This window comes from Homarus americanus, unplaced genomic scaffold (genome assembly GCF_018991925.1).
Source record: "Homarus americanus isolate GMGI-L3 unplaced genomic scaffold, GMGI_Hamer_2.0 scaffold48354, whole genome shotgun sequence".
NCBI classification, from domain to species: domain Eukaryota; kingdom Metazoa; phylum Arthropoda; class Malacostraca; order Decapoda; family Nephropidae; genus Homarus; species Homarus americanus.
In genome coordinates this window covers 6,270,368-6,294,179 of record NW_024723833.1, presented here as the reverse complement: position 1 = coordinate 6,294,179, position 23,812 = coordinate 6,270,368, and the positions used below count along the sequence as shown (strand labels likewise).

The window sequence follows — 23,812 nt, the reverse complement described above, 5'->3', positions numbered from 1 at the left end:
TTATATTTATGTCAGCAATTGCAGCCAACAACAATATATACTGTCAATTCCTGCCAAGACATTTAAGGGGAACGTCTGGCTGAAAATTGGAAAATTACAAAAATATTCAGAAAAATTCCTGAGGAAAGCTGTTGCCTATGGCTATATGCTGACGTATTTTTATTGCAGAATTCGTAATATTTATGTAGCTCTGCATGATTGTTCTACCCCTCCTTCATTTAGAGGGCCCTTCTGTTTACATAGGAAAGGCTGCAGAAAAGTATTTATAATATTTTGATGTGAAGTAATATCAATCACTTCTCAGCTCGCTACCCACGGGAGACTGCCGTCATGAGAACCAGTTACTCATCAAACATGCGAGAGTGAGGTACGATCGTGAGTTGCTCTCACGCCACCTTTATCGGCCATTATCTCAGAACAAGTTTTTCTAACCTTCAAATCCCTAAGGCTTGGCCATTTATGGGCCGATTCTAATAAAACAAAAGCTAAGTAGTAGAATAACATACTGCGCATGGCGTAGCATATATATTTTTTTTGTTACATTTGGCTTGGTTTACTATTTACTGATTTTTCTTTATAAATATTTGGAGGAGAAAATGGTAAGTTAGGAAAAAAATTCATGGACTCAATTCGAAAGCGATAATTTGAAATGTCTCTATGTTACGCTCAAGAAGAGTAAATTACCTTTATTACACGCGAATTTCAACGTAATTTAGCGAGAAGTTATGGAGAGGTAGGATTTTGAAAATTGATAAGAATATAAGGGAAAAATCAGATATCAAGGATTAGGGATTAAGCAGAACCAATTCATGGGTATAGTAACAATGTATCTGGTGTCCTTAATTACTGACAGGAAATTGATATTGATTGATCAATTATTAACGCTCCCCTTAAATGCATATGGAGTTCCCATGCTTTATTTTAGGCTAGCCACCACCCTTAAATGTTACTTGTTAAAAGATACTAACCAATTTATTTAAAGAGCGTGTATAGTTAATATGAAGCTGTGCATCTTCTTCCCGAACTCTGTGAGATGCTGCTTGATGTCCATCTGCTTGGGCTCTTAAATCACCCTCCAATTTCCTTATTTCTGCTTCCATTTCTCGAATTCGTGATTCTTGGTGTTGCAAACGCTCCCGGTTTTGGCTCATCTATTAATAATGAAAAGAAAATATTTGTGCACTATACTTTTAAGTTAAAATGTACATGTTACTCAAGTTCTGACAGGTAATATTTCAATGTATAACATTTATGAAAAATATATTCCAAATACTGTACACTGAAGCCTTTCTAATCAACCACATGAAAAAATTATTTTGGGTCCCAATGGCCTGACAGTACATTAGGGGAAGTATGGGTACAGTATAATGAGAACCATGTCATTGCTACACAAGGAAGGAGACTGGCCAACTCTGCACTTGACGACTTTCACTTCCCCAACTCTGAAGTTTGGTACCCAATCAATCGACACAGCTGACACACCATTCGCCGTGCAGATGTACATATGAACCCAGTGCAAAGACACTGCAACTCCAAATCATCAATACACCAAAATACAGTAATTCCCATATTTTCAAAAAGTTTGCCCCGAATGAATGTATCTTTTACAAGCAGTACAAACACAATTATTTTCATACCATTTACATCACCTTGTGTTTTTTAAAGCCAGCCCCTAAGTAAGTGATAAAAGTTAAACAAAGACAGGATGTTTTCATAATTACTGTATCTACAAATTAATACTGTACCTCTATTGTTCAACACACCAGAACATTGTGTAAGGCAAGACTAAACACACCACACAGGAGTATGCCACGGTAAACAAGTCGGGTGTATTCAAAATTTTGGACAAAAAACTTATTTACACACAACTTTCAGCTGATTTTACATTATGCATAACTGAAAATTACATTAGGTCCCCAAAGCTTGTGCAGTAACATTAACAATAGACACTGGCCATTTCTAGTTATGAAGGTCTCTTGGGTGAATTAGTGTACATACAAGGAAACATTCAGGTTTAGCCTGGCTATTGATAGTGAAGCTGAATCTAAAAAGCAGTGTTAAAAGCAACCTATTTTTTTTATGAACCCTCTAAATATAAATGATTTGTTAATCTGCTAATTCTTTAGGGAGAATATGGCATGAGAGTGAAGGGTAATCTAATTTTCAACCCAAGCAAGAGTGGAAATTGGCAGTGAAACACTAATGATGTTCGATAATTCGAGGACCATAGGCCTATGGATTCAACCCCATACACTTGCTGGCTAAAAAGAGTTGTCTGATCTGAGTGCATGGTTATAAAACTACGTATACAAATATTTCACAATCTTGTTCCAAATACCTATAAACTATCATTCCGTTACTGAAAATCCACTGGTTTTGTATCTTCTTAATTCCCAGCACTACAGTACAACAATTTTAGGTGCCTCATTCTACTCAGAAACAATTATATATTTTAAACACAGTCTGTACAAACTTACCTTTACACAGTAATATAAATATTGGATACATATCTCATCACACCCATCTCCTTGACACATACACCAATATTACCTCCTCGGGTGTGACTATATAGAGTATACTTCAACAAATATTTTTTTACCTGTCTCAATAAGGTGTCCTTTTCCATTTCCATATTCCTAATCGTTTTGGTCAATTCTGCACATTTTCCTTGCTCTTCCATTAGCTCAACTTTAGCACATGCTCTTTCAGCATGTGCCTGCTCATTTTGGGTTACAACTTTTCGGCGCTCCCTTTCATATGACCTTTGTAATTCAGTAAAACGCTCCTTTTCTACAGCCAACTGCATCTGTACAAAAATGACATTCGTTTGATTAACCTGACAATGTCAAGATTGGGTTATGTTTGTATTCTTATCTGATATTTTTAACAATAGATTGTGGAAACATACAATGACCAATTAAAAATAGAGAACTACAGGGGTATTAAAAAAATTAGTAATGTGCGCACAGTGACAAGATGAATTTTCTGACAACTAAATACAAATATCAAAGAAAGACTAAGAAATGAGGAAACTGGAAAAAGAAATGGTTCATTAAGCAAAAGAAGGAGCATAGAGGGGTATGTAGATATAAGAGAAAATTAATGAGGATAAGGGTGAGGGTTATGTATGGGAGAGTAGGTCAAAACAGCTTCATGGGGTTTCTTGTATGTAATTTAGTGTTAAACTAAAAAACAAAAAAACAAAAAATGCTAAAGGCAAAAGTCCTGAGCAGAAAACTAAAGAGACAATTTTTAACCTGGAGATCCTCAACAGTTGGGGTGATGGCTGTGGTGGTCTCTTTAACTCCAGACGTAATTCTCTCAGACTCCATTCTTCTTGTTATAATGCCTCTTCGATCACATTGTTTATTTGCTTGTTGATTAGTAAGCTCAGCCAGCTGAGTGTAAAGATCCATAATTCTTTCCCGTTCACTGTCCAGAGTACAACGGAGATCCTTGAGGTAAAAATAAAAATAATAATAATAATAATATAATAATTCACTCATCTTATACTTAACAAATAGACATAAAGCAAATAAATTCATAAAGAAAACTATTCTTGGATGTAGATTCATGGTGCTTTATCATTTAATATTCCTCTTTTACACAGTCATATACAGTAGTGAACCAGATGCAAAGGGTTTGATTCTCCCTGGAGGCACCCAAGTGCATAGGATGGTTCAAGAGTTTATGATTTACAAATACTTTAGTATTTCTTTACGTGATCATTAACCTATCCCTGTGTGGCAGTCAAATAAAGCAGTTGCCACATAACCATATCTTACAGTATCTTGACAGTACCTTGATGACACCATCTTGTTGAGAACGTGTCACAGCTGCCAAGTGTCGCTGCTGGTTGAGAGCTTTTGAGACGCGGCTGAAGTTGTTACGCTCCGCCTGCAGAGCGTCCTTCAGCATCTCGACTTCTTTTTCATTAGTTTCTAAAGTTTCACTGAAATGAGAACTTAATGTTACTCACTGGGTCTGCTGTGTGTAGCTATGTGTAAGAGTATCTACTAGTGTATACAATTAAACAAGCAAATGTACTAAGGACAAAAAAAACACTAAAGGATTTGTGGACTTTATACTTTGATTTTAATTCTACAGCTGCAAACATATATTTATATTCAAAAAGTTTTAACTGATGAAGAACACCATGTTTCATCAATGAATGCTTTCATTAGGAAAAAAGTGGCTAATTAATTGACTTTGATATAATGCTTGTAGGAAAATTGAATCTTAGAGCACCTAGGTAGTACTAGAGGCTTATGAAACCAAGGATGACTGCTTCCATTTTCAGTTGGTAAAAGTAACCCAAAGTTGACTTAAAGAGGCCTAAAATTCATCTGTTTGTAGTCAAGTACGTCTGCAGGTTTAAATAATAAATCATAAACAAAACAATTTAATATGTGAATGGATAACAATACCTGTACAAACATTAGAATTAAAATACTTGCGAAGCCCATTAATTTAATTCATGATAATTACAATGTTTATAGGTTCTCAAATCAGTCCTTGTTTATCACACATGAATTTCAATATTATGTAATGCTTTAACAAATTAACAGGTAATTCCAATCACATCTTTCAGTGACTAATGATCCCCACTTAATTTCAACAGTAGAAAACAGCTGTAGTAGTGTATTATAAATCTTTAATTACTTCAGGTCATACGCTTTATTCATCCATACCTGTGTTACATGCACGTCCACCTTGGTATTCCTCTCATACGTATGTCCACTTAATCATCATTTTCTTTAATTCATCTTTCCATTTTCAAACACTTTCTCATCCTGCCTCTCCCCTTTTATACTTTGTTCTTATTCCATATACACACACACAAAAAAAAAAATAAAAAACTTACTTTACACTGCTACTTTCTCCTTGAATTTTCTGCAGCTCGAGCCTCTGGACAAAGAACTGCGAGCGTAAAATTTTTAATTCTGAGACCCGATCCGCTGAGGCAAGTTTCTCCTCTCTCAGCTGCTCTATAAGTTCTCGTGCCCTCTTCTTTTCAGACTCAAAGGACAATTTCCATTCGATTCCCAACTTCTTCTCTTGTTCTAATCGAAACTCTAACAGATTAACTGTAAAATGAAGAATATTCAACTTACAAAGCAAATCTTTCAAAACAGAGAAAATAATGAAACGTGACAAAGCATCGTGATATAATACAAATATAAACCATGAAGCAAAGCAAGGGAGGGCAAGAAATGAAGGGGTCTGGAAAGGGAGACAGGAGGAGATGGACCATAATGAGCTTAGGACTTGTTTCTTTATGTCTTATTTCTGAACCAACCACGGATTAAAGATGAGCATATTACACTTAAAGCTAATATTTACAGTCAACTGCACTTACACCTGGTACAGTGGCTGGTGAGTGCTGAGAGATGTGGCAACTCTTTATTTGTTTACATTGAATTAAGACTCTGGGAATGGCCCTAATAAATTTCCAGCCAGACAAAGGATGCTGGATAACTGTTGGGAGAAAAAAAAAAAAACTAACCTTTTCTCTTAATTTCTTGATCTTTCTTACTGAGTTCTTCCTCCAGGGCTGCCATGTGACGAAGTAGTTGTGTTCTCTCCCCGACAGTGACACCATCTTCTGTTTTACCTTGTACAGACTGGGCTGACCTTTCCTGTATGTCAGCAATGGAACTTTCAGTTGAGCCCGTGGCGATAAATCCACTCTGACTTATAAGAGTCCTCTGACTATTGTCTAAATGTGTCTGATGTTTTTGCAGGAACATTAATTCTATCAAAGTCAGCATCTGGTAAAACAAAAACAATTATATCAGTAACTCTTAAAACCACATAACTACATGAATTATTCTTACTTCAAAAACATATATTAATTGGCAAAATTTATAACAGAAAGGAAATAGTGAAGGATCTATAAACAAATGAGCAAGTCATAGGAGTAAACAGAGTTGTTTATCACTGAAAGCATATTACTATGTTTGATAAGAAAAGAAATGGTGCTAACATGTATTCTTTAAGAACTGGGAATACTTTGACAAAATACGTTCCAGAATTATGCATACTCTGTGTCCAATTAAAAAAGAAGATATTCCTGGAACTATAGAGAACAGGCCATGGGAGGGCAATTCTGCAAATAAGAATTGATGTTAAACTCTTACAGATGCTTTGAAAATACCAAGAACTCCTGGATGGGTTTCACAAATGTTGCTTATTGATTTGTGGATCAAATGGGTGAAGAATGACAGGAAATTGGTGGTAGAGCAACTCTAGAGAAGCCATAGTGTTGATCACTGAGTCTGTTACTAATTTCAGTGAGTTTGAGAATATGAATATTAATTAATTAATTAATTAACTGTTAAGGCATGGGAAATGGATAATAATTTTAAGGGTTGGATTTATCACCTATATGTCAGTGCAATTTCTTTATGGGAATGAATTGTACACATTTATTTTGTGGTGTATAGCTTCTAAGCATAGTTTCCTGACAAAAATCATGAATTCCTTTTCTTTCTATACATTTCTTCCAAAGTGGAAAATTAATAAATCTGACATGCCATAAGTCCCGACAGTACTAGAAGGAACATCAATTAAAGTGGTGGTCATTTTCCAAAGTTTTGCCACTATCAACCATATAATTATTAAATTACCTCTATGCCTTCCTTATCAACCTTATTCATCAGCCTTTGGACTTTGACTGCAATATCACTGGGTCCATCACCATCACTTATGTCACTGACAGCACTTGAAGCTCTTGTAGAAAGGTCTCCAGGATCACCCCTAGTATGGCCATGCTTGACAAATGATACTAAACTGTTGTCCAGCTGACCTGATTTGTCCAACTCCAGTTTTACTCCTGCATTCAGTGCATCAACTGAGTCAAAGAGGTGAGCTGTAAACAGAAACATAAAATTCAATTACAGTATATTGGAAGATAAAGAAGACTGATATGATAGTTTGGGGAACCTTATTATGTATTTTGTACATACATAAATACATCATTACTAACATGTTTGTTGGCTTCTATTATGGAAATCCACCGCCCTACGTTGTTCTTGTAACTCCATCTGGACTCGCTCCTTTTCCCTGTTTGCCTCGTGAAGAGCAGATTTATAAAAACGCTGCTGGCGTGCTACTGCCTCTTCCTTGTCTCTCCCAAGTTTCACTGATAAGTCACTCACCTTAAACAATAACAATATTATTAAGTATTAAAATTACAAAATGAGGATTTGGTCCTAAAATCCAATTTCGTATGTCATAACCGAGTCTTGGTCAAGTAATTCTGTATAATAAAAAAAATTTGAAGGTCATAACCCCAAGTCCCCAAGTTGCGAGTGGGATCTACACTGATTAAATTTGATATTTAGACTATTCTTCATCTTCATATTGTAGCAGGGTCTGTATGGATATCTACTTGCCAAAAAAGATACCTTTTTTTACCCTAGAAATTGGGGTCACACTTTGAGTACATTCTCTTATTTTATCAATGGTAGCACATAATGTTTGCACCATTGTAACAGGCAGGCCAAGCAATCTGCCACTGTCCAAAGCACTTTCTCCATTATCAAACTGAATAGGCATGTCCATTTTCACCTCAAAATCAATGGTTTTGCTAGTCTTCTTCACTGCAGAGCCAACAATAACACTCACTGGCCATTTTACACTCATGTTAGCAGGGTTTTGCTAAGGTTTAACAGGTGAAAATTTATGATAAATGCACGACACAACTGAACCTTAACACTTGTACTGTACTGAAGTATGCGGCACAGTGATAAGTGACGTGCATTGATGTATTATAAATGTTGTCCAATGTAGTCTGCAGATGTTGTTTTCTTTAGATTTTTAATTTTTCTCTTTTCAAAGTAAGTAGGAGCAATGAAAACAGAGGACCTACAGTATAAAAAAAATAGAAATGCTAACCTGGGCAGCCATTCGCTCCTCATAGTCACTACACAACTGCTTTTCTCTTAGTATCTGTTCTTCTTTCATGTCTGAAATTAGGAAAAACTGTCACAACATATTATTACATTATTATCTTGAGTTACTATTTTCTCATCAAGACTAATTACATACAGCACTTCTAACTTCATATAAAACAAAAATTTCAGTCATTCAGCCTTGTCTTACAAATATACACAAATACTGTACTGTATAACCTCGGCAATCTGTTACTAGTGAACCGAGAGACTGTCAATTTTGTTTTAATTATTGGTTTTCTGAACAAGGTTACTCCTCCTTAGTGACATATGTTTGTGCAAAATCTGACTATCACATAGAAATTACAAAAATGTATTTTTCGTGTAAAATTTTCAAAATAAGCCTTGAATATTCACTAGCAGGATAGATTCTATATCCCTTAAATATACCTGAAATTTCCTGCTGATATTGTTCCTCCAGCTGTGCCATCTCTTTGTTGGTGTGGGATAATCTCTCCTTCATTTCTGAATGCACCAAATCCAGTTGGGCAGACAGCTGAGCAACTTCCTCAGTCTTCCTCTGTAGAGCTGCAGATTGTTCTTCATGTTGCTGTTTTAGCTGCTCCATTTGTTCATGTAAAACTTTCATTTCTCTACAAAGCTCCATCTGTTTTAAATATTGATACATTAATTTAAATAACTACTGTACAGTATAAACACAGGATAGGGCAAAGTTTCTGTAAAATTAATGATGAGAAAACAAGTTGAGAATCACCGATAAGTGAACTCCAAAGAATATGCCATAGAATAACCACTCCTGCCATTTATACAATACCTGTATAATGCACTGTAGTTCCAAGCACCTGCACGATGGTTCTTCAAGAAGATGGTCTTGTAAATGCCACAGTCATTGAACATCACCACAAAGTCACATTTCTCTAAATTTCCTCCAACACAAATTTTAACTAACTCTTTATTACTTTCAACTTAGGTTGTCTTAACAAAGAGTTCCTCTCATATACTTAAAATGGGCTGTTGTATTTCACCAGTAGTAAAAAGGTCAAGTTTATCTTGTGCAAACAAAATTTTTCAAAGAATATTTTTTTAGTTAATTCCTAAAAAAGTTCGGTATAAGATTATGTATTTGTTGTTGAGAATATTGATGAAGCTTTGCATAGAGGCAGGATGAGATGGTTTCGAGCATGTGGAGAAAACAGAAGAGATTAATTGGGTCAAGAGGTGCAGGATTCTGAATGTTGAGGGGAGGAGAGCCAGGGGTAGGCCAAGAATGACAGGATGATGTATGAAATGACCCTTGAGTTAAGAACCTGACAAGAGAGGCTACAAGAGAGAGCACAGCATGGAAACTTGCCATAAAACAATGATGATGGAGATGATGACAAAAGAAGAAATGGATTAATATAAAACATCAACAGCTACATAGCAGTAACCTTTAAACAATGACTACTAAGATGCAGATAATTCATATATCATGTAGGTTTTTCTCTGTCTTTCCATTCAAAATACAGTATTAATAAAAGTACCAACCTGTTTCTGTTTATGTTGATCAACATTTTTGTCAATCTCACGTCTTGTCTCTTGTAATGATGTTTCTTTCTCAAGAAGAAGAACTTCTTTCTGCTTATCTTCTTTTCTGAGTAATTCAATGCCTTCTTGAAGTTCTTTTATCTCTTGTTCATATTGACTAGTTCTGAGATTAAGCTTCTCAATTTCTTCTTCATATTCTCTGTTCATGGCAGCTGCCTCATTGAACCGTTCTTGTAGTTCTACAACCTAAGAGGATACAAAATAATTATAAACTGCAAAGGTGAAGTAAGGTGGATGATTTCATGGATGAAGCAAAAATACAAGTGGCCTGTGAGTTCACTCACCAGGACACCTAACAACCAAAGTGCTACTGTACATCTGTGACATAATCCTACTGACACTGGGAACCAGTTTTCCTCTACCTGATAAACTCTACTACAGTACATACTTCACTCTCCCTATAAAGACTCAGATCAGTATCTAAAAATTTTAAATTTACTCCATGTGTTTTCAGTGCTTCCTACTTCATCATAATATACTTCTCTAGATCAATAAAGGTCACAAAAATAATCTTCCCCTACACTGGAAACCTTTTATTAACCCCTTCACTTCTATACAATACTTTTAATATTTTAATTGGCTAATGCTAGATAAATTTATTCAGCACAGAGACCTCAATCATACCCAAGGGGTTAACTTTCTTCACAGCAAACACTTGACTCACATACCCTCTTCCTTTCCTGAACCCACATTACTTTTTCTCTTATACAATCTCAAGTTTATAACAGTACGGTACTTTCATCAATAATTTCATCACATACTTCCCCTGGTGAGCTTGAAAAAGAAAATAAAGTGTTGAGAATATTTAAAGACCCAAATCATAGCACTGTTAGGTAACGTGTTATAGCATATAAAGATGTGAAACTTCATACCTGTTCTTCAAGCCTGAAACACATGTCTTGCATGTGAAGAGTCTGTGAGGGCAGAGGCAAAGACCCAGTGTCCTCGATTTCCTCCGACAACTGTGTGATCTCTTCTTCTCGTGCTTCCAACATTTCTTGAGCAACTTTGTAATCCTCCTCCAGTTTTGCCTATTGAATTTTGAAACCATTTTATAAACCTCTTCATAACATTCAGGAAACATGTAGTTTTTAATTCTATATCTGTAACCTTAATCACAAGTGTTCCTACTCTCTTAGATATTATTCATATGTGTGAGACTGTACCATAACACACAGCAATAATGTCAATACTTTAAAATGTATCAAACTGTATGGTTGCTCCTAATACCATACTCTTGTTTCATTCACTTATCACCAATAGTTTTACATCGAATAAAGTGAAAGACAAACAACTGCCAATAACTGTCTTGATCATCAAATACACATGAATTGAAACATAAAAAAGTTGTGATAAAAAAGAATTGCAGCACAGTACTGTTCCTTGTTGTTAATTTCTACTTTATTTAAGGTTTACAGTTTAAAACAAGAACATGCAGTGTCACATCAAATTGCACAAGATGCAGATATTAATTTAACCATAAACAATTTGGAAAATATTTACGTGCAAGACTAATTACTATAAAGTGAAATTACTTGAGAAAAATTCATAGTATTTTATAAGTAACAAATAAACCACACAAACTATTAGTTATACACATCAGAGAAAACATCTAGAAATTAATATATTACCTGTTTAATAAAAAAAATTGCAATGTCACTATTGTGATCACCTGTAATTCAATCACAATACGATGTTCTTCTTAAGGAATAAGCTATATCTGCATAAATAGTAATTAAGCTCAAGTAAAACTGAATTTTGAAAAGTATATAACTCACAAATCCTTAAATCACAATTGGCGGTGGACTGAAATGTGCGAAGTATTGTCAACTAGCTTCCAAGCCCTCCTGAGCATGACTATGTGAAGGTTTTATCAACAACTCACCCTTCACCTTCAACATTCTTCCCCTTTATGACAAGTCTAACAGTCACTACCATTCCACAAGGCTATGTTCCTACTCACCCACAGATTGTAAACATCACAAACTTTATATTAACAGCTTCTATATGAAGATGTGGGGGAATATTTTAGTCTCAAATTCTTCTAAAATTTACATAAACCTGCAATATAAATACATGGTCATTTCTTTATTGAAGAACCGTAAATGATTACTGTACATCTTAAAATATACTTCACTAATTATTTAGGGTTCTCAAATAGCAATAACACAAAAAGACCCTGTATTATTTATATCTGCACCCCCAGTCCTATTGGAACCAGATCTTAATGGGTTAGTTTTAATAGGTCCTAACCTTGATGGCATATTATTTAGTTTTGGGTTTATCCTTCAGGTTTCACTAGAGTCGAGTTTGGTTAGGACAAAGGACCAGTGAAACATACCACATTAAGTTTTAATAATTTCTCAGGCCTATGATTTTGTGCACAGTGTGTCGGCACAAGTTTTATCACTATGGCACTGCAAAGGTTAACAGGAGTTAGTAATAGAGCAAGGCATTTAACCTTTAGTTTTGTCTTATTCATTCCAAATTCATCTGAAAATGAATGATTTGAATTTATGCTGATGAAATAAAGTCTGCAATGTGCTGTTTTTATCAGAGTGCAAGAAGTTGAGAGAAATTGACAGGGAAGTGGATATGGAGAGGATTCAATTATGAAAAAAATAATAATAATAATTAAGAATGACTGAATAATAAAATAACAGAAAAATACTTATGAGGTATGGACATGCAGAAAGATTAACTAAAACAATGTGACTGAGTAGATTGCAGGAAGAGCAACAATACTTTTGAAAGTAAATTTAAGCACAAAGCAGAAACATTCTTCTATAAGTTGGTCCTCTTGAGAGAATTTACAAAACTATGACAAGATGGTGATACTTAAAAGAGGGGTCTGCATAACCCAACCCAATCTGAAGTTATGAGATGACCAACACAATATGTAGAAAGATACACATTTCTGGGTGAAGGTGATCACAGAAGGTTGCAAGGACTCTGGTCCAGTTAATGAGTTAGTAATTATTGAGGCAAACTCTAGTTCAAACTATTACAATAAAATTCAATCAAATGCACTGAGGCAGTTATTGTTAAAAGCAGACTGGGCACATTCAGCAGCACTCTGCTCATAACTTATACTCATCTACCTGATATTTATTTAAGTTGTCTATTTCCTTCTGCATAAGTTCTATTTGAGCCCTAAGGACAGTCACTTCACCACTAGCAGAACACAGGCTTTCATACTCCTCCTTGGTAAAAGGTATTCCTTCCTCAAATGGTGAAGTATGAGGAGCTGCTTTCTCTTCTTCAACCATTTCTTTGATCTCCTTCATAACACAAAAGTAAAACAAATATACAGCCATAGGATAGAGAGAAGAATCCACAGACAATAGATGTACAGTATCTATAATATAAAAAAAACAAAGAACATAAGAACTTCAAAAAAATAATTGATAAAAAATAGTGAGGATAAACTAGAACAAACCAGAATGCTGTTGAACAGTAACTCGTCCAATGTAAGCAATTCTTTGAAAAACCAACCTCGTCAGCAGAAGTACCAGCACCTCCCACAGATGGAGATGATGTTTCAAGTCTGTCATCTTTGTGTAGAGGTGGTATCTGCATAAAATAAATTTACATTAATAAATACATTCATAATTTTAATCCCTTCACTATGGAGATGCCACTTTTAATGCAGTACAGTATTTCATATGTTTAATGACAGACAATTATATTCAGCTCAGAAGCGACACCATACACAAAGGATAAAGTGTAAATACGTACAACAAAAATTCCGAGTTTTTAATATTGTACATAAAGCTGAACAGAACATAATAACATAACACAATCACAACAAATAAACCAAATTATTATTACTGGTATTATTTTATTTTCACATAAGCTCAACATCCTTCTTCAATCTTACCTTGAACGTCATTGACGTATGAGATGAAGATGTCTTTGATATTTCATGAGGAGCTTCATGTTGTAGAGACATCAGAGTCAAGTTACCACTTGAGGGCTGAGTAATGAAAGACACTCCATCCTCACTTTTACTATTTGATATTATGAAAGGGCAAGGTCCTTCCTTCAGACTACTTATCTGTAAAGTCAAATTCCATCATCATGAAAAGACTGCTCTGTATAAATCATATTAATACAGTAAAACTTTGATAACTCGGCACGTATGGGGCTCTAGCCTTGCGGAATTATCCCATATTTCGACTAATCAAGGCAATCAACCTCTTTCCCCTACAAAAATACAACAATAACAATATTATTGGCCCATATACGTATACATGTGATTACTAATTTTCAAAAAGTAACACTTACCAGCACTGCAGGTGAAAAATGAAGCATTGTAGTAGGTGAGAGGCATGGTCGGTGACAGGGAGGAATGGTAGGTGACACAGGGGAATGGTAGGTGACACAGGAGAATGGTAGGTGACAAAGGAGAATGGTAGGTGACGCAGGAGAATGGTAGGTGACGCAGGGGAATTGTAGGTGATGCAGGTGATGGAGGGGAACACTACATAAACAGTAAACAGTGAGGCATTTATGTATACTACTGTAATTTGGTCACTTATACAAAATAAAGAACAAATTTGAACAAAATAACTGTTTTCTCAATGTATAATTCAAGTCTGAGTATGTAAATAAGCAAGTAACTTACATCACTAAGGATATTATAGTCCACCCTTGTAAAACTATTTTCTTTATTAAAGAGCAAAATGAGTAAAAATTAAAATGCTATAATGTAACTTAGAAATAAAGAAAATATAATAGAAAACTATAAAATAAGAAAAATGAAGAGCATAGGTAGTGTGTGTGTGTAATAATAATAATAATAATTAATGGTTAATTGAAAAAGTTCGGCAGCCCAAAGGCTGAAAATATACATTGGACATAAATGACTTATTACAAACATTGGTGGTTTAACAAAAGTGTGTGTGTGTGTGTGTGTGTGTGTGTGTGAGGTTAACGTATGTGAAGGCCACTCAGTGAGCTGTACTGTGTGGTTGACTCACCAGCCTCCCTCCATCCCATGTGATGTCACGGCACACACACTTCTCAGCTGAACTGTGGCATCACTAAGATAATGGTTTGAGTGTGGAAGGAGCTATTTTTGGTACATAAAATATGTGCTATTGCATTTTAGCATAAGCTATGTATCAATTTTATTGTTTATTACAGCAATTTTTTTTAAAAGCGACTGTAGCGCTACAGGTGTCGGACACACAAATAAATGACTTCAGTTGCTTTCAGATTGTTGGACTAAATTAGAATTTTTACCAAATGGGACAAAGTTGGGATACCTGGAAGATTCAGATAGCTGGAATTCAGATTAAATGAAATGCACTGTAAATTAAATAAAATCTACGACATTGGATTTACCGTAATAGTGGAGACGTTCTGCATACAGTGGCTGGCCTGACATGAATGGGGAAGATTGTTGGGTGTTACTGGGTTAGTAAGGCAGGAACCAAATTTTACCAGGGAGTGCTGAATATTAATTCTGGTGCCCTAGATACTCTGTGATGTAATGTATAGTATAGTACTTTATACCCAAAATATTGGGGTGCTACAGTAACCTCCCTTCCCACGTTCATGTACTGGGTGGAGTGAGCCAGCACACACCCAACCACAACAATAACAAACACCAGACTGACTAAGCGTGGAGTGCAGTGGGGAGAGTGTTACCCACGGGGCCAAATATGCCGAGATTTTCCAAGAAAATTTTATATAACTTGGCATTTCCAGAGTTTTCTTATAATAAATTCCGAGACCATATACGTGCCAAATCACATGAAATTCTGAGATATCATATGCCGAGTTAACAAGAGCTTACTGTACACAGAACACTGATTATTACCTTGACAACGACTGAATTTCAAATTCAAGAATAAGTTTTTCCACTAAAATAACATCAAAGACAAACACTACAGTATTGATTTTATGTTTAATTTGCTGAAAATCTTACTACCCATGCTTTTAAAGCTGCTGATTTAAATTCCTGAGCAAAAAATGCAGTTATTACAAACTCAAGAAAACTTACCCTCTATCAGGAAGTCTTTTAAACTGATCTTTTGTCTTCATATGATTGAACTGTAGTACAAATGCAGTAGAGTGCATTAATCCTCAAATCTAAACCATTACAATATCTAAAATAAAATAATTATTTGCAATTGTTTCAAATTTTTTAGTCTGCTCAAAATCTGACCAAATTATAATTTTGTTGTCTCTAACTGGTAAGGTCAAGACACCATGGGTTGGATATCATCGACTTTGGGAGGTTAAGAACCATTACATAACCATTCACTTAAACCCTATCATAAAACAGCTAACTCCATAGCTTTATATGTACAACTAGTACAACTTACCACATGTGAAGTCAAGCTTGAATATGAAGTCAAATCTGAATCTTGTACCAATGTTTTTCTCAACACCTCAGGAGCTTCTGCATCACTTAATCTGGGACTGAATTTATCATCTCCAATGATTTTTTGCAGCTAGGAGGTAAATAGGATAAATTATATAATAACAAACTGACTGATACACAGGACCATCAAGAACAGCAGAAATTCTGATGTAATGAGGCTTTTTCCTCCCTCCCTGCCTGTGCAGAAGTTTGCTCTACTGTAACTTTTATATCTTTTTATCTAAAATGAGCCATAAGGTAGTGTTACAGTGGCCTTACTTATTCACAAATATCAAAGATTAATATATGGACCATATATTAATAACTAAATCAACATTGCAGAGAAAGTAGAATTATCAAATAAAAGAAGCTGCTAGTATTCCCCTATTATCACTTCTTGTGTTTAAAATTATGAGAGCTGTTCTTATTAAATGACAATGTCTATACTGTATTCATTTATTCCTATAGATACAGCTCCAAATTTCAATACATATTTACTTTTTGAAGTTTTATGAATTACAAAGATACATTTGTTTTAAAATATATCAATACAGTATTTCCAATTCAAGATATGATTAAAACACTGAATATTTAATCATTAACTTTTCAAGATATAAATTACTCTCAAAGATCTGGTTGTTTGTAAATCTAGCCAACCAACACACAGCAGCCACATAATTTTCTAGTCTGTTATTATTTCTTATCAAACATCAAGAGCACAAAATAAAAAATAAATAAATAAGAAAATACAGCTCTTTACACTGCTGAACTAAATACAAGCAAGACCAAGAAAATTAAAAGAAAAACTAATGTTGTAGGTGAGGAATGAGCAAACTTACTGCTTAATGAGCCACCAAGTAGGCTCATTAGCAGACCAATAAATAGTTATGATCAAGTTTTGTAATAATGGTTTACAATATATAATTTTTTTTTTTATAAAACCATTAATTCATTTCAGAAAACTTATCTCTCAAAACAAGTAAAAAGATTAAGGTAATGCCTGGCTACTGTTAGTATTCCAACATCAGTGTGAAAGATGGAGCTGGCTACAAATTTTTAATGAGAATTTTTAATGAAGTTCCTGCTGTTTGGAGTCAATTCAGGTGTGATAATGTGTGAATCTGCAGTGGATGCAATTTAATTAAAAACCTACTATAGACAGAGTGCTGATTAACTGGGACTAGATAGTATCTTTATGATATTTTTATTAATTGTGGTCATTATTGCCCAAACACTGCACATATTTCTTAACAAAAAAATCACCTGAGTTTGGAAGACATTCAAGGAGTAATGCCTCCAGGAATCAAGACACAGCATTACCTCCCAAGTTCAGATGAATTTTTGCACAATTTATAATATGTGGATACAGGAATTGTAGTTACACAAAAAACAATAAATTCTACTGACCATATTTTTACATTCAGCGAGACTTGTGCCATTAGCAATAAACGTGACCACTTCATGGACTCGGGACTTCATATTCCTAAGTTGCTGATACAATTCACTGATCTCAGCATTCTTATCTTCAATTAGACTCTGGGCCAGTAATGGTGGGATGGTGTCTGACTTACTTGCATCTACAAGTTCCTTCTGAAAGAAAAATGATTAACTACAGGTGATTAAAATTTCTTAAACACTGATTTGATATATCTCGCCAGTATAGAGTTCCTTTTATGCAATATGCTTGGGAGCAGTTACTCTCAAGCAATTTGGCTATATGCACAGAAGGCTTGTGCTGTGTCATAAAAATATACATGTTTGTCATTTCCTTTTTTCTCTTGCATTTTTTATTTTTTTTTTTCAGTATGGCAAAATGTGATAGAAATCAAGAGCTACACAAACTCCCTCATTTTCTGCGTTGACCCAAATTTTTTCAAGTCGAGTTGAATTCTTTTGGGTTCATAGAAGGTGGAACTGATCACTTTGGTGACTGAGTGCTATTGCTTCAGTATAAGCAGTCTGTAATTTCCTGTCATCTGAGGCTGAAAACAGTTTAACTAAGGGATTAACAGGTCAACCTAGGATGACACTGAGATTTCCTGTCTGATGGAATGAAGGACCCTCTGGTAAATCACCCAGTGTTTGGAGAGCTGATAGGCTGTGCATGAATGCCAGAAAAACAACAACAACAAAACATACATATTATCATAACTACAAATTCAATACATCCTATCTGATACCTAAATCATAACTAACCTTTAATTTTTCAATGATAATATATTTGGTTGCCAATTCATCTTCCAAATGTCTTTGTTTTGTAAGGAGTTGATCAGCAGTGCTCAGGGGAAGACTGTGAGGCTGGGACACACACTGCATGCGTTCAAGTTCCTCCTCTCGTGACATCAACTTTCCTCGAGTACTTGTTAAATTATGTTTAAGCTCCTCTATCTGTACAAAAAAAATATTTTATCAAGATATATTTACACATCTATATCTGACCTGCCTACCCTAATGATAACACCTACTGTAGAACTCCTGTAAATCCCACGAACTACCCTCAACAGCACCACCAAAATAAATTAGTGCAAGAAACTTAGTTAAACATCACTAAAATGCCTTGCATATTAATTGAAATTATCTGACATAAACAATAGACTAAAAAGAATGTAGCTATAATTAAGAGGTGGTTGATAAAAGGAAGAGTGGAAGGTCAAAGAGGACATGGAAAGATGGGGTGAGGGACACATAAGAAGTGGTGGGATTGGACACCTGGGAGGCAGCAGTGGGTGTAAACTAGTGGAGAGCATGGTGTTGAGTTGATTGATTTTTGGGGATGGATGTGCAGCTAATGGGTGACACTTACTTTTGAGAAATAAGAAGGGTAAACCAGATCTGAGGCCTAACTGTGGATGAGGAATACCACAGGTGAATAAATTTTTCACCTTTTTCATCAGCATTATCCCCTCTTACACAAAATACTTCCTCCCCTTGCCTTTACATTTCTTTATCTTTTATAACAGACTACAATTTCCATTCAGTTTTCATTCATTCTATTACTAAAACCCTTTTCAACTCTTCTTTCAAACACCCTCACTAATTATTTACCTTCCAATTCAAACCTTATACAATTCATTCTTTGTCTTAAATTTTCCAGTAACTACAAGCAAATTTAACTTTTCTTCACCCCAAAAATATCTACATATGAAAATTTATCACACTCACTTCTCTTCCCTTTTTGGTTATCTCATTTCTCTTCTTTTCAAGATTTTCTTGAACAAAATTAAGCCTCTGTCTAAGTTCAGCAGTCATGGGATGTTCTGAACGGCGTATCTCATCTAGACGAGCTTCAAGACTAGAGATCTGAACAAGTTGCTCCTTTGAGTGCTCTTGAAGGACATCTCTCTCTGCAGTCACTTCCTGCATTAATAAGATAAAAGAATATAAATGATTAATAATCTTAACACCAAGGAGATTTGAGGGACAAAATCCAATTCAAGTGCTAAGAATTAAAGTCCAGTAATTTCATAGAAAATTGGGATATAAAGAATGAAAGAGATATAAAAAGTGGTTCAAACCTCATGATCAACTCTTAGATTTTTCAAAGTCATTTCTAGATCTCGAGTACGTTTCACCGCAGCTTCTGTTGTACGTTCAAGTGTAAGTAGTTTGTCTTCCAAGCGACGGTCAACAGATGCTGGTGATAAGGCACGGTTATTCTCTCGCTCTTGTAAAGATGGCACATCTAAGTGATCTCTGCAAAAGGAGTAGATTCATATCAGTTACGATAACAATATAAATGTGGAATGAACATACAGTATAATATATATTCTCAGGTCTAAAATACATTTATTAAAACAACATGACAATGATAGCAAAGGGACTTCATGAATTAAAATTTACAATACAAAAAGATGAAGAAATAACAGGGCAGTAAAGGTGTACAATCAACAGAATGTGAGACTGCCTGTAAAGAAGCTCAAAAATAGTAAGGCACCAAGAGTGAATGGAAGAAGCCTCGAGATGTTAAGGACAGGAGACAGATAGTTTTAGAATGGATTAAAAGTGTGCACAGTGATGTAAAACAGAGAGAAGGATACTAAAGGAATGGTAGAGAGCAAATATAATTCCTATGTATAATGCAAAATGTGAGAAGAATGAAAGTAAAGAACCATGAGAAGAATAAGACTGTGGAGAATATATGGCACAACATATAGCAGAGTTATTATAAGGGGAAGAATAGTATGGGTTCTTCCCCTTAGCACCTTGATAAATATGACACAATGGTATACTTACTGGATTGAGAGATCTTCAGCAGACTGTGAGGCAGATGACACTGACAGCTGCAGAGCCTCCAGGCCACTAGTGGTCCGCTCAACAGTTTCTTCAATTATTTGCAGCTGTGGTAAAAAAATATAATGAAAAATACTAATGTAAAAAAAAAATATATATATATATATATATATATATATATATATATATATATATATATATATATATATATATATATATATATATATATATATATATATATATATATATATATATATATATATATATATATATATATATATATATATATATATATATATATATATATATATATATATATATATATATATATATATATATACCTCTAGAATAAAACTATTTCACTTAAACTCTACCAACACTAATGCTAGTGGTAATATATAAATACAAATATAGAGGGAAATTACATTAATTATTCCATTTGACTATAATGATTATAATATTATTATTGTATTACTGCTACAGGTATCCCTTGCTATGCAAATGGGTTAGGTTCTTTGAAAACCATGCGGATATAAAATTTTCTAATAGGAAATAACATAAAAGGGAAAAATGGGGTTGGTTTCCAATGACAAAAAACCCCAATAATACACCTTAATTTTTTTTACTGCACTGTAATTTAGTACTGTACTTAACTACTAGAAAACCCCAATAACATAACTAAAAAACCGTAACTACAAGAAAACCCCAATATCATACAAAAAAATATCGAAATTGTCTCGGGCCTTCCCACTTTCATGGTATTATTACATAATTATTTCAAGCTTGTTTTCAATTATCACAAGTTTACACAGTCTCTTGGCAATGGTGGGCATAGCCAAGGAATAAATACAATGCTTTGATGCCACTGTGAACAGATTCACAAAAGGATCACTTCACTTCCACTGAACACTTGGCAAAAGGCCCATGAAACAATGCAGGATGAGGGGGATGTGAGAGGAAAGGTAGAGCCCAGCTGACTATTTCAGATAGCAAAAAAGAGGTGCAAGAATAGAATTTTCAGATAAAAGAATTTTCAGATAGCAATCATTCGGATAACGAAGGATACCTGTACATTCAAATCTTATATAATAATAATAAATTACCAGTGTTTGACCAGACACATTTCTTGTGCCCTGCCTGTACTCATCTCTCAGTTCCATAAACAGAGAAGTACCAGTAAGTTGAGCATCATTCTCCTCCTCTTCAGGCTCAACTGTTCGTGGGCCTTGGGTGGGCAACTGTTCTCTGCTGTGACCACCACCTTGTATACTTCCTCCACACTGAAGAGCCTCTAACTGGTAGGTTTATGTTATAAGGCTTTAGTTAAACAGCAGAAAAACAACACTCCAAGGGTGGCTAAGGAAAAACAACTCCAACACTATATTAAATTGCCATGCCAAACTCTCCAATTACAAACTACTGTACTTCAGAGATAAAATCTTTCAAGAGAGTAACAACTGTTACTGTTAAGAAACATAATGCATTTGATAATAATAGTAACAACAGTAACAAAAATAATAATATTTAGCGCTTCATTTATCAAACACAATTTTTTTTTATTTACTAGTGTTGAACATACAGAAAATTTAAGAGATTAACAAGAAAGAAAATTAGTAAATATTACAATTATAACAGCAACAGTTATTCTAAAAATTCATCGTCTGAGTCTATTATCATCATTTGCTACATGATTTACAAGAGGAAAATCTTAAGTTACTTTTAAAAGTCTCAACCGATTCCAGCTGCTTTAGGAAGAGAGGTAATTGAGGGTATAAGGGAGGTGCTGTGTGGAAAAAAGATCAAGTTGTAAAAGAAATTCACACAAGAATTTAAATTCCAGGTGACTTGGATCATCACAACTAAGCTATGCCATACAGTATATGAGTCAACAATCAGAGGTAATAGAAGAGTGACTAAATATTTTGGCTCCTGAAATTTTATAAATTAAAAAAAAACATCAAGTACAGTTTTAATTTAATTCTTTCTTTAACTGAGAGCCAATGCAATTCGATTAGAAATGAAATAGAGGGAGTTCTTCATGGAAGTAAACAGATAAGCCTCGTCACTGTTCACGACAAACTGGACCTTCTTCAATAGAAACTACCAATGGATGTACAAGTATCAAGAGACCTTGCCTGTCCAAAAACCTCTTTACAGAATAAATAGTTCAGATGAAATACTTACAAAGTTTTACCAGCAAGTTATCATATTTTCTGAAACTTAAAGTTGGGTCAAAACGAACACCCAAATTTCTGATAGAATCAAGAGGATGCAACAGTGTACTGCCAAAATCCAGAAAACCAAGATCATCAGCCATATTGCTGAGATTAATCCTGATGATAAAAGTAACTTGCAGAGCACGATGTAACCCTCAGCTGGTAAGGAGGGTAGTGTGAAGCAATAGCAGCTGCAGTGAGAACAAGTTATGAACTAATAATGCATCTCCAAAGTATTTCCAAGCTGGTGTTCCTTATTGTAGAGCAAATGATACTATTTGTGATATTCTGATGTCATATTCTGGGGGTGCAAAGTGGTATAGTCAGGTCTAAGACCTACATAAATACATCTCAATCTGGATTTATGAATCACCCCTAAGATATTTACTTCAGCATACTAGTGTGTAAAGTATTAACCTTTGGAAGACTCTCCAGCTGTGATGTGCAATAATATATTTTACTAATAACTAGATTTTTTTTAAGATCCAAACTTTTCTAAATAGCCATAGCTGGAGGCCAGATCAAATAAGGTATGAGATGATAGGAATGATAGTAAAGGTGCAATTATACTACCCATGGAAGGTATATCCATGAATGGTAAATCTGTGCAAAGTACAGTACTGGTATAGGAATTACCAAGTCGTTTACTGAACATGTGAGAGAATATTAATATCACTTATTAATATTATTTTGTACAAAGCATCATTTTGCTGCAACTACTGTAGTTATCATCAAAGTAACAGCCAACATGCATCAAAACACATTACAGTATTCTCTATCAACCACAGTTCATAAAATTAGTCATATATACCAAACTTTCTCAAGAAAAAGGCTATGTTAGGCATGCACTTGTAGCTCAACTGTAATGACAAACAGATGTTAGTGAGTTTCAACACTCAATGTAAAATGATAATTACTGTACCTTAGAAGTGAGATCTTGGGAGTCCTGATGAGCCAGGCTGAGTGCTGCTGTCAGTGTTTCAACCTGGGTGTTGAGGTTACTTTCCTCAACACACTTCCCATCCACCTGAGCCTCAAGGGACTGGATAATTTCACGCAGATCCCAAATCTAGCATAAAAATTACTTCTTTACTGAACGAAGTAATTCATCATACATTAATAATGAACAGAGAGACAGAAATAACAACATAATTTAAAATTACATAATCAACAAGTCGGTTAAAGAACAAACACATATTCATGAAAGCATACAATACATTCATAATAAAATGGGATAACATATTCATACATTCAACCATAAAGACAAAAACTGCCTAAAATACACAACTCCAAAAGAACTCAGACAAAAGCAAGTGCAAATAAATAGGAGCAAAGGTAAAAAGGAAACACAATACACACAAATATACAAATAAATATGTAAGTACAGTACATATATGTACATTCAATCACTGCATAGATATGGAAAGTCACTACACACATATACACACACATGTATGCATATATGCAGAGGCAAATGCATGTAAGCATAC

General features: G+C 34.6%; 1 protein-coding gene across 8 annotated transcripts in view; it reads right to left on the bottom strand.

The window, feature by feature from the left end:
* The window catches only part of LOC121863805 (pericentrin-like), a 92,354-nt gene that overhangs the window by 6,538 nt on the left and 62,004 nt on the right, over positions 1 to 23,812 (bottom strand). For 6 of the 8 annotated variants that reach the window (XM_042362637.1, XM_042362641.1, XM_042362639.1 and 3 more), the window contains 23 exons: positions 23,245 to 23,391; positions 21,210 to 21,401; positions 20,110 to 20,213; positions 19,392 to 19,569; positions 19,039 to 19,233; positions 18,073 to 18,264; positions 17,284 to 17,466; positions 15,839 to 15,967; positions 13,384 to 13,560; positions 12,999 to 13,076; positions 12,605 to 12,784; positions 10,376 to 10,534; positions 9,444 to 9,689; positions 8,346 to 8,562; positions 7,900 to 7,970; positions 6,989 to 7,160; positions 6,630 to 6,871; positions 5,507 to 5,771; positions 4,865 to 5,087; positions 3,802 to 3,952; positions 3,258 to 3,455; positions 2,600 to 2,806; positions 969 to 1,151 (listed from right to left, as the gene is read on the bottom strand). In XM_042362637.1, coding sequence (XP_042218571.1) covers positions 969 to 1,151; positions 2,600 to 2,806; positions 3,258 to 3,455; positions 3,802 to 3,952; positions 4,865 to 5,087; positions 5,507 to 5,771; positions 6,630 to 6,871; positions 6,989 to 7,160; positions 7,900 to 7,970; positions 8,346 to 8,562; positions 9,444 to 9,689; positions 10,376 to 10,534; positions 12,605 to 12,784; positions 12,999 to 13,076; positions 13,384 to 13,560; positions 15,839 to 15,967; positions 17,284 to 17,466; positions 18,073 to 18,264; positions 19,039 to 19,233; positions 19,392 to 19,569; positions 20,110 to 20,213; positions 21,210 to 21,401; positions 23,245 to 23,391 — 4,089 coding nt within the window. The remainder of the gene's footprint in view (positions 1 to 968; positions 1,152 to 2,599; positions 2,807 to 3,257; positions 3,456 to 3,801; positions 3,953 to 4,864; positions 5,088 to 5,506; positions 5,772 to 6,629; positions 6,872 to 6,988; positions 7,161 to 7,899; positions 7,971 to 8,345; positions 8,563 to 9,443; positions 9,690 to 10,375; positions 10,535 to 12,604; positions 12,785 to 12,998; positions 13,077 to 13,383; positions 13,561 to 15,838; positions 15,968 to 17,283; positions 17,467 to 18,072; positions 18,265 to 19,038; positions 19,234 to 19,391; positions 19,570 to 20,109; positions 20,214 to 21,209; positions 21,402 to 23,244; positions 23,392 to 23,812) is intronic. The other 2 variants (XM_042362642.1, XM_042362643.1) reach the window with 2 other exon arrangements.